At 47.1% G+C, this 10271-nt stretch overlaps 1 protein-coding gene across 1 annotated transcript; it reads right to left on the bottom strand.

Annotated features, from left to right (window-relative positions):
• Positions 1-6140: 6140 nt before the first annotated feature.
• SAP18 (Sin3A associated protein 18) lies at positions 6141-9235 on the bottom strand. Its single transcript, XM_053932130.1, has 4 exons — positions 9107-9235; positions 8783-8892; positions 7279-7401; positions 6141-6609 (listed from the first exon to the last, which is right to left on the bottom strand). Exons 1-4 carry the CDS (start codon positions 9218-9220, stop codon positions 6453-6455), a joined length of 504 nt encoding a protein of 167 aa, XP_053788105.1. The 5' UTR covers positions 9221-9235; the 3' UTR covers positions 6141-6452.
• Positions 9236-10271: the final 1036 nt, after the last annotated feature.

Genomic DNA, 10271 nt, shown 5'->3' with positions numbered 1-10271 from the left:
CAGTTTTGTGTTGTGCTTTATTTCGTTTAACTGGGGCTGCTTCCACTAGAGGTTGTTTCACCAATTCCCTTGCACAGAATTTAGGGGTTGTACAGTTTTACCAATAGATTTATTCATTTGCCAAGACACTGAAAGGCTAATTATTTTTGTTATCTCATCTAGTGTGTCCTTCCCAACTGTAATCTCAAGCTCAGCTTTTGCCCATGTGAGTGCTGAATCAGATGTAAGGGAAGGGTGAGAAGGGAGATCACATCTCCTAGCAGTGCCTGCTCTCAGAAAAGATTGAACCCAGCACAAAATTGCTCTTCAGTATTTAAAAATATCTGGGAAGTGACCAAAAAAGCATAGCCTTTACTTTTCCTTCACTTGCTGTGGTTCTTAATATTTAAGTATATCAAATGTGTCAGCTAACAGGAACTTCTCCCCCTAATCCCATTTGTTGTCAAAGGAGCATCTCGACTGTTCTGCCCAGGAAGCCCCTTAATAAGGTGGTCAGTGCATTCTTATCTGGGAAATACTTTGCCTGAGGTTGGACACAATTATAGGTCTCAGTGAAATGAAACTTCCCAGATGGTTGTCAAAGGGATAATTGACAAGGATTACTTCTAGTGACTCCCATTTTGCTTTTATTGAAGATTTTATTAACCATTGGAACAATAATTGGAGTCTGGGCTTCCTTGTTTTTTTAAAGCACCATGGCTGCTTTAAATTTCCTGTAAAATGTCATATTTGCTTTGCTCTCACTTGTCACTATTCAAATGTTCTAGCACTCATGGTGGTTGCATGTGCTCCATCAACAGCTGTAGCTGGTGTTGGATCTGCCTTGTTTTGGGAGTACCTTGTTGTTCCCCGTGGGACAGTAATACAGATATTATGGCATTTACAAGGAGCAAAGACAATATCCAGTGGCCACACTATGGAATCACATGTGTGTTAGTCCAAAGGAGCGCAATTTTCTGCCAGGCAGACATTGGCTGATGCTGCCTATATCAACTTAAATATAAAACCTTATGCTTTTCTTACAGTAATACCTACTTTTACAAAGAGGCAGTTGACATCATAGTAGGAGCTGACCAGATCCAGGAACTTCTTTGAACTTATCTTGCCTTACTCGAGTTGAAGAGTTTTTTAAAAAAGTGTCTGCATGGGAAATGATCCATGGAATAAGATGCTCTGTCACACAGGCATTTATCCTGGGGAGGGGCCAAGGAAAACATAGTTTGCAGAATACCCAGCAGGAAGGTGTTCAGATGCTTCCATAATTTTTGGCATATTGTATTCCTGGCTTAAAGCCCTGGGGTTACATTCTCTAATGATTGCTTATGAAATTGTTGTAAGCCAATCTAGGGCCTTCTGCACGTTCCCACCTTTCCTCCCCTGGCTGCAGGTCCCACGCTGTAGGTTGTTGGTTGCATCACAGCAGTTGAGACTGCAGGGAAATCCATTCCTGCTTGCCCAACCACCAGGAGCTAATTACTGTTTTCCAGGATTAAATTGTTCAGGGACTGTGCACTGACCCAAATCACTGCATGCCTGCGAAGCCATTGATGGTTGTTGAGGCATGAGAAGGGAAAGGACAGGCATGGGAGCCAGGATGTCCTCCTTCCCTGGCTGGGTGAATCCCATCCTGTCTGTCCAGCTGCTTTGGGAAGGTTGCCTGAGGCTGTTCCTCCATAATCACTTCATTGGCAGCTGAAGAAACTCCTCTTCACCACTGCACTGCTCACAAACTCCCCTTCCCCCTCCCTGGGACAACTGCTTGGGTGGTTGCGCATGAATCAGGCTGGAGAGAACAGAGCTGCTGGGACCAACCTGACACTTGGAAGAGGGCCCTGTGCATAGGTGCAGAGTGGTGTGGTTTGTTCCTGGCCGTGTAGACTGCTCTGGCTGGTGGGACCTATTTCAAACCTTTAGTACTTCTATGAGCACGTGCTTCCCTTCTCCTTTTCTAGCAGAAGCCTCCTGCTCTCCAGAGCAGTTGTTAAGGCAAAGACAGCAGGAGTGGAGCACGTTTTGCCAGCAGACCCCGACCTGGACTCTACACAGCCCCAGCTGAGCAGGCACTTGGGGGTCGGGGACTGCTGTGTGCCTGGTGCTCTTCCTCAAATGCCCTCCCTGAAACCATTGTTGTGGTTTCCCCCCCCCCCCCCCCCATCCTCTAAAGCCTGGGCCAGGTGCAGGCCCCTGTTAAAGACCCCCAAGTCTTTTTAAGTCTGAAAACACTACCTTGTGTTTGCCTGAAGCATGGCTTGGGGAATTGACAGCCCAGCCAGCACTTGGAGGAGCTCACCCAAAGGAACCCTTGAAGCTGTCATTTGCACTGGATTTTCTTGCTGAGTGTTGAGGAAGTCAATTGAGTGGGTCAGGTTGCCTCTATTTAAGCCTGTCTGTGAAACTGGAAATATCCCAGGGAGGGCCCCAAACACCCCAGCCCCTCTGAACCCAGCCCTTAGGCAGTTAGGACCTTGCCCAGGTGTGCCAGCCAGGGACCTCCTCACCACCAACAGGTGTTTGTGGCCAGGTGCACAACACTACATGGGTGTTTTGCAAGGCACATTCCGTGGGGGGAATGGATACTCTTGTTTTTAACCCATCTGAGTTGCACAAAGTCCAGACATGAGGGCTTAGACAACAGCAGATAATTGTTTTAGTTTTGGCAGGTTGAACCTTTGCTGTTGCATTACTTACAGTGCTGCTCTTTGAATACTACCCTAGCCATCATCATTCACCTGCTCTGACACAACAGGATTTCAGAGACCTCCTCATTTTTCCTGCTTTCCATTGCAAAAGTGAGAACTTGCGGATAATGCTTAATATGTTCCTGCTGCATAGCAGCTGTTTCTGCTTTTGACTAGAGCTTTAAAGTAAAATTTAATTCTCCACAACTGCCCCAGTCAGATAGCAAACAGAGAGGGAGAACTATGTCTGGTGCTGCCCAGGTTATTGAAAAAGTGTGTGAGTTGTCCTCACTCTTTAAACTAAGGAGGGAATTAACCACACCAGGACCTCTCCCAAAAATGTTGCAGAATTTATATCAGGCTTGTGCTGCCACTACAAGAAAGGAACTGGCTTTCTGATGCTCTAGTCCCTGTTCGTGGATGTGCATACCTATGTGTGTATACACACTTGTATGTGCCTGTTCTGGAGGGGTGATGAAATCAGAAGGTGACTGTAAAAACTTAATTAAGGCCCAAGCATGTGGAAAAGAATCTTTTCTCCTCCCTGTGTTAACTGAAAGCCTGGCTAATGATCAACAATGACATCAACATTTATGTAAGGTGTAACAAGGTGATGGTGTGGGGATTCTTGGTGAGGGAAAAAATAGTATTTTTATATGCTTTCTTTTCTGTTTATTAGATTGAAAAGAAACCCATTGGTTTAGGTGCACAAAATGAGGGGGAAAAATAGAATTAAGAGTCAAGTTTGTTTGGGGAAGCACAGCAGAGAGTCCTTCATGACAAGCCAAACCTGGACAGGCAGGAAAGACACACCAGAAGGGACATAGAAAGAGGAAGAAGTCCCATCTATGGGAGCAGGACAGCCTTCAGTAGGTGCTGCTGAGGGTAAAAAAGAAATTAAGGGACGTTACCCTGGTTCTGTAGCTGGGTCTATTTGACTGTGCTGCACCCCACAGGCAGGATGTGGAATGCTTCTGGCCCTGCCAGGGAGCACAGCTCACCAGGCTTGATGCTGCAGCCAGAGGCCAGGGAACACAGGCTGGAGATCTGCAGGAGTGATCTGTATGTTTGTCAGTGTTTAGAGGTAGAGAAAAATGGCCCTCTGAGAAAGGACAGGAAGAAGGGGAGGCCTGGAGAGACACCTGCAAGGGTGGTGTGGTATCCCTGGCAGCGCACTGGCAGGAAGTGAGAGCTGTCTGGATGCTGGGCAGGGGAGGGATTACCTCTGAGAAGTGTCAATGTCAGGAAACCTTTACTGGAGAGCTGTCATCCTAGTTCTTTGCCTTACTCAGCTGGGAGACAAAAAGCTTTGGAGGAGTGGTGCTGTTGACACTGTAGATATATAACAGAGCTGTGTCTCTTAGGCCTTTAAGGATCCAAAAAAGAAAAGGAAAGCACCTTATCCAGCTGCCTTGATGAGGGACAAAAATTCGTCATCAAATTGCTGCCTACAAAGCAAATCCTGTGGATTGACAGATTTGGATGCAGTGCTGTCTACACCACTTCCTGAGCATATGGGATTGTTCACTGTTGGCGACCATGGTTTAATTTCCCCAAACCACAGTGCTCTACATATTTTGCTCTTTTTAGGGACTGACATCCCTCCTCAACTTTTATAGCAGCTTTCAAGAGACAAACACAACCAGGTTACTGTGACTGAATTCTCTCCTGTGCACTAGGAGCTAAGCTGGTAACAGCTTTCACTTCCCTTTCACCTCTTGCTACATCTGGATGGTTGTACCCTGGTGCTTCCACAGCTGCTGTCATCAGCTTGGATTGCCAGCTGATATATATTGATATAGGAAACCCCTAACCTGAACTACATACTTCTCTCAAGTGTCTTTTCCCATAATAATAAGCTCTGCACATCCACATTACCTTTCTGTGTGATTTGAGAGCAAGAGATCCCAAAAGATGTTTATCCTGAAATAGCTGGGGAAGAGATCAGCTGACATTTATACATTCATAGCAGTCAAGGGAAGGTAAACTCCTTAACCAAACAAGCTGAATGAAGTATTTGCTACTGAAGGCAGTTCTGCACTTTCATTTCCTGGCAATTTTGCTTCATGGGCCACCACATATAAAGCCAGTAGATGTTCTTTTTCCCTGCCAGCTGGGCAGACACCAGCATTCCCTGGCCATGGCTCCCATTCCAGCAGCAAAATCAAGTCGCCTCCCAGAGCAGCTGAGTCACAGACACAGGCTCAGTTGCTACTGTTGCCTTTTATAGTGACTACATTTAAGAATTATCCTTAAATGCAATTGAAGCAAAAACCAGGACACAGGACTGAGGAAATGCCCATATTCCTGTGTACCTCTAATGGCAGGTTTGTCCTTCCCTTTGGTGCAAGTAATTATATGCTGGTTACTCACCACACTCACATTGCAGGACAGATGATGCCCTGGGGCAATCAGTGAGACCACTTAGCAGTGGCCTTTGCTTTTCTGTCTGCCCAACCTGCCCAACCTAAGCAAGCTTGCCCCTGGTAACACAAGTCCCTGAGTGGTTCCAGCATGTGGGTTTCTCACAGCATCAGTATTTGAAGCACCACTGCCTCACACCAGAGGTGACTGCACCAGAAAAAAAAACATCCCGCCCATGCCAACTCTGGCAACAATAATCAGCTCCACTGCTACTTCCAGGCTCAGTCCTTAATAAGCAGCAATTATAAGTGTCTTTTCTTTAACTCTCTTTAAAAAAAAGGTGGGGAGCACTTTTCAGTCTTAGGGGAGAAGTGACTCAGATGTAGGTGATTCTGCAAATGAGAGACATTCATGAAAGCTGAAATTGCAACTCCCTAATTTAGAACCCAGAGAAGGGGGACAGAAGAGGGTTAAGCCAAGGGCAGAACTCCCTCAGGCTATACTGAACTAAGGGACTCCTGAGAGGGAAAAAAACAAACCTATATAGATCCCAGTTCATGACACAAAGCACACCTTGTTCTCAGCAGACAGGAACATTTACTTCAGTCCTAGCTTCTACTCAGGCCTTAGGCAAGGGAGGTGGAGATTCTAATGAGTTACTGCTTCTACTCCTGTCCTTGCCTTGCTCTTGGCACACAGGGCCTCAAGGTGCAGAAACCAAAGACCTGGTCCTGCCCAGACCAGCTGGATGCTCCCAGTCAGCCAAGGACAGCTGGACCCTACTGGAAGACCAGAGGCACCTGCACATCTCAGCATCTCCCCCTGCAGTGACAGAGGGAGTCAAGCTAGCAAGCACCGAGCACCACTTGGCTGAGACATAGGTCACCCCTTCTTCCGTCCCATTCTTTAGGGTACCAGGCAACACCACACACACCAGTCTTCCAATTGCCCCACAGACAACTGAGATCACTGAGCTACCCTTTCCTCCATTTTCAGATTCTAGAAGCTGACTGCTGAACACCCTCAACACGCCCCAGCACCATTAGTAACTTCTAACACAGAGCACCCTTGAGCATTGATACACCACTAAACAAAGGATTAATAACATCAACTTTTATTCCAAACAAGACAGAACTCCTGTAATCCTCCTGGTCATATTTCATGGAAGTCTTTAGAACACTGGAAACACTAACTTACTATTCAAACTATAACAATCAGGGATAGGATGATGGCACTGCTGAAGGGGTTTCTTCTAAACAAACTAAAAGTTAATGTTTAAGAGTTAACTTTCTTCTACTATGCTCAGCTTTGTCTTCAGGTGCTTAGCAACAAAAGCAAAAAAATAAGCCTGCTTTAGAACAGCAAGTAGGAGTAAACAGAACACATAATCATACAAAGAGAATCAAGACTTTAGTATGGTCTCATGCGGCTCGATGGGGGTGGTGCACGATTCGGAGGAGTAATTGCTATATCCAAGTAGTCTCCTATCTGGAATTTTTGAGACTGCAATGTCATGGAATCATCTGTGCCCTTCCTGCCCGACATGGTGCTGCCAATCTCCTTCACCCTGTGAGTAGCAGAGGAAAGGCAAGTTAGTTATCAGTGGCCAATCTCTCCAGATGTCCAAAACAGGAACTGCAGTGGCTCATAACTCCCTTCCCATGCCATTCCCTGCACTGCACACATGTGGCTGTGTACTCAAAACACTGGGGTTTTTCTCTGCAATCCTGGATGCATCAAGAAAAGCTATGCCAAATGGTCTTTCTGACAGCACAGAGAAGCCTTCTACCCTATTATGCTAAATAATAGTGATAGCCCCTTACCCCCTGCCATACAGACAAAGCACAAGACACCCCACCAGATCCAAAGCAGGGTACATCCACTGGATGCTGACAAAGATTAGCTCATGCCATTTCGGAAGAGAAACACCTGCTACAAGATCACTGCTGCAACTCAGGTGAAAGACCTATCAGGAACAAAGCATTATCTCAAGTTGGAGGGCCATGTTCCAGTTGCCAATACAAACCAAAGCCTTCAAGCACACAGGTTCATAGTTTTGGGAACACATTTACAGGGATGGTCACCAAACACAATTTAGAGGTTTATAGAGGTCATCACACAGAACTTCAGATGTTTGGTATGTGGGTTCTAAACTTCAAATCAGTGTTAATGATGAATAATTTACTATTCTGGTGCCCAAAGTATTCTACTAACTCAGAGAAGACATGCCATTTACCTATAGCCAGGCCTCTTGAGATCTGTAAAAACAATTGCAAAGTTGAAATGTGTGCCCTTCTTCCGTGCTTCTGGGTAAACTTCTTTCACCAAGCTGGTCAGCTCTTTGAGAGTTGCATCCATCCTAGATTAAACAAACAAACCAAAGCACTTCACACTCTCAAAGGAACAGTAAAAAAAGCTTCCCAAAACATTTAAGATGGAATCAATATATTGCTAAAACCTAACCATATTTCTTTGACTTGGCATACCCTATGTCCACAGTTATTGATTGCAACACCTGGGAGAATTCACCACTTACTGCACACTGGAGGCAACTTGCTGTAGTGCAAATGTGTCTGATTCACTGCAATGTTCAGATGAATCTTTTCATCTCTGTATACATTTCAACATCTGCATTTCCAGGTCTCTCTGAAGAGTTACCATTTAAACAGCAGGAGCCTTTTTTTTTAATACATTCATACAAGCCACAGTGTAAGTTTTCTCACCTAAACTGACATCTGTATTAAAATAAGGTTATTAACTATTAGAGGAAATGTAAGAAAAGCAGGAAAGTAAAATAGCTTTCTGTTTCTGCCCTAGCAGGCAGCACTCTACCCAGCCTTCAGCCAGAGCAGGGCTAAAGCTCAAGTCTAGAATTTCAAGAACAAAAGTACTCAGTCATCACAAGTGAAGTGTCTCCAATTATACAGACTGTGCACTCACTCTGAGCTTCAGGCAACCAAGAAGCAGTGTGTTGACAGACAATGCCCATTCTGACTTCTGAAGATGGGAAACAACGCAGGCACCACCAACAGCCTGGACAGAGTCCATAAATCCCACTTAGAAGTACATTAGAACTGCATACTTTAGTAGCCACAAAAATGGATTTATTCAACTACTCAACATACAAGTTACAACTCTGGCAAACATCATGAAGGGTTTTAAAAGCAGCGTAATTCCTTTTCAAAGGCGTTCTTCAAAATAATACAAACAAAACCTAACATGTTTGCAATGGAGACTAAGGCAGTTCTCCAAAATAAATTTGACAGTGATAAAAGGCAGATCTTTGTTAAAGCACTGCTACCTAACCATACAAAAAGCATACTCATTATTCCACTCTCAGAAGGGTCTGAGTTAAACCCACAAACTATACACACAGCATTTCAAGCCTTCTGGGACAGCTGCTTCTACTGGATTAACGGAGCTGTTGGAACAACACATAAACATTAAAGGAAAACCTCTGCATTGAGTAGATGTGTTGCGATAACCACGGCCACAGCAGAAGCCACCGATTACTGGGCACTTCAGCCGCACTGTCTCTGAGCGCTCACCGCCGCGCACAGCTGTGCTTCCGGAGATGCCCCCTCTCAGCTGCCGGGGCACAGCCAGAACCGCCCCACAGCAGCGGCGGCGAAACCTCCCCGGCGTGCCCCGCTCCGACCGGAGCCTGCACAACTCCATCTGGCTCCCGGGGCCCAGGCGAGGCCCCTTGCCACGGCCAGGCTAGAGGCGGCGTCACTCACCAGGTGTAGATCTGCAGCTCGCTGGAGGGCACGTTGCCGCGGGAGAACTCGTCCATGCGGTGGTGCCGCCCATTGTTGGTGGTGAAGACGCGAAGCAGCAGCGGGCACGTCTGCGGGGTGAGGCGGGGGTGAGAATGAGGATGGGGATGGCAGCGAGGAGCCGCAGGGGTGGGGATTAGGATGAGAGGCCATTCCCCACGCCCTCCCCCCCCTCCGCCGGAGGCCTCACGTCGTCACTAGACGCTCACCACTCCCCCCACCCTCGCTGTCCGCCCCGGAGCGGCCGGCGAAGCGGCGCGGCCCCAGCACCCGCACCCTGGACACCTTCTCGCGGTCGATCGGCTTCTCTGGCTCCTTCTTGATCTCTTCCTGCGTCACCCGCGACTCCACCGCCATCTTGCCGCGCCGCTCCCGGATGTCGCGCCGCGCACCGCCCATCTCGCGAGAGCAGGGGCGGGGCGGGGCGGCCCCGTCGGGGCTCCTCCCCAGGCGTGAGGCGGCGCCCTGGGCTCCGGGAGCCGCGGCCGGGCGCGGGTCTCCTGCAGGGAGAAAGTGCGGGGTCCGCCGCTCTAAGTAGCAGCAGGGTGAAATAAACTAGCGGGAGATCTACTTAGAATCTAATTTCCTTTACATTCAGGGAAAGGGCAAATGCATACTCTTCCCGTTACGTTCTTTTTTATTTTTTCCACAAGTGGAATCTTTTGTTGAGTTAAATTTGAGTCTGTGGTTGTGTCTTACAAAATAAGCGGGAATGTATAATATCTATAAAAGAATACAAAATATGTGGTTTTGTGATAGCTTTTTTAAAATGTCGAGAGTTGCTTGTTACTCAAAGAGGTGGGGACAGAGGGGCTCAGTAGTTGTCACTGAGTTTACGCTTTGATTATTTCATCTGAATTTATTTCTAATTTTGAGAGTTATACAAAGTTAAGTTTCTCTGTAAAATTAAGTAGAAGCGCACTTGCAGACGCAAAATAATCACATATAAGGGACTCAAAGATTTGCTGAGGCTGGAAGGGAGCTCTGGAGGAGGCCGCCCACTCCAAAGCCCTGCGCAAAGCAGGATCAGCAAGGGCTGCGTGGGTTCCATGCCCAAGGATGGAGATCTCTGGGCAACCTGCCCCAGTGCTCAGTGACCTTTGCAGTTTAAAAAAAAAAAAAAAAAAAAAATTCCTCTTGTTTTGTCAGTTTGTGCCCTTTGTCTCTGATTCTGTGGCAGGCCATGGCTGAGAAGCCTGGCTGTCAGTCTTTGCTCTTGCCCACCAGGTATTCCCGCACAGTGAGCCATGTCTGTGAACAGTCCCAGCTCCCTCAGCCTGCCCTCATACCACACATCCTCCCATCCCTTCAGCACCCCGTTAAGGCGTATTTGATGCCATATTATTGCGGTGTGCCTGCGCTCCTCACACGATGCCGTGTTGGTGCTTACGGCAGAGAACAGCCCGTGTGCCACCGGAGCTGTGTCTCAGGGTCCCCATTGTGCAGTGTA

This window comes from Vidua chalybeata, chromosome 2 (assembly GCF_026979565.1).
Source record: "Vidua chalybeata isolate OUT-0048 chromosome 2, bVidCha1 merged haplotype, whole genome shotgun sequence".
In the NCBI taxonomy this organism is placed as follows: Eukaryota; Metazoa; Chordata; class Aves; order Passeriformes; family Viduidae; genus Vidua; species Vidua chalybeata.
The sequence above is the reverse complement of the archived record's forward strand: the minus strand, read 5'-3'. Positions and strand labels throughout refer to the sequence as shown.

Coding starts and splice junctions, on each gene's coding strand:
- SAP18 (XM_053932130.1), bottom strand. CDS start 9,220: ATGGGCGGTGCGCGGCGCGACATCCGGGAGCGGCGCGGCAAGATGGCG. Junction 7,402..8,782: donor GAGCTGCAGATCTACACCTG/GTGAGTGACGCC, acceptor TGTTTAATCTAG/GATGGATGCAACTCTCAAAG. Junction 6,610..7,278: donor CTCAAGAGGCCTGGCTATAG/GTAAATGGCATG, acceptor TGCTACTCACAG/GGTGAAGGAGATTGGCAGCA.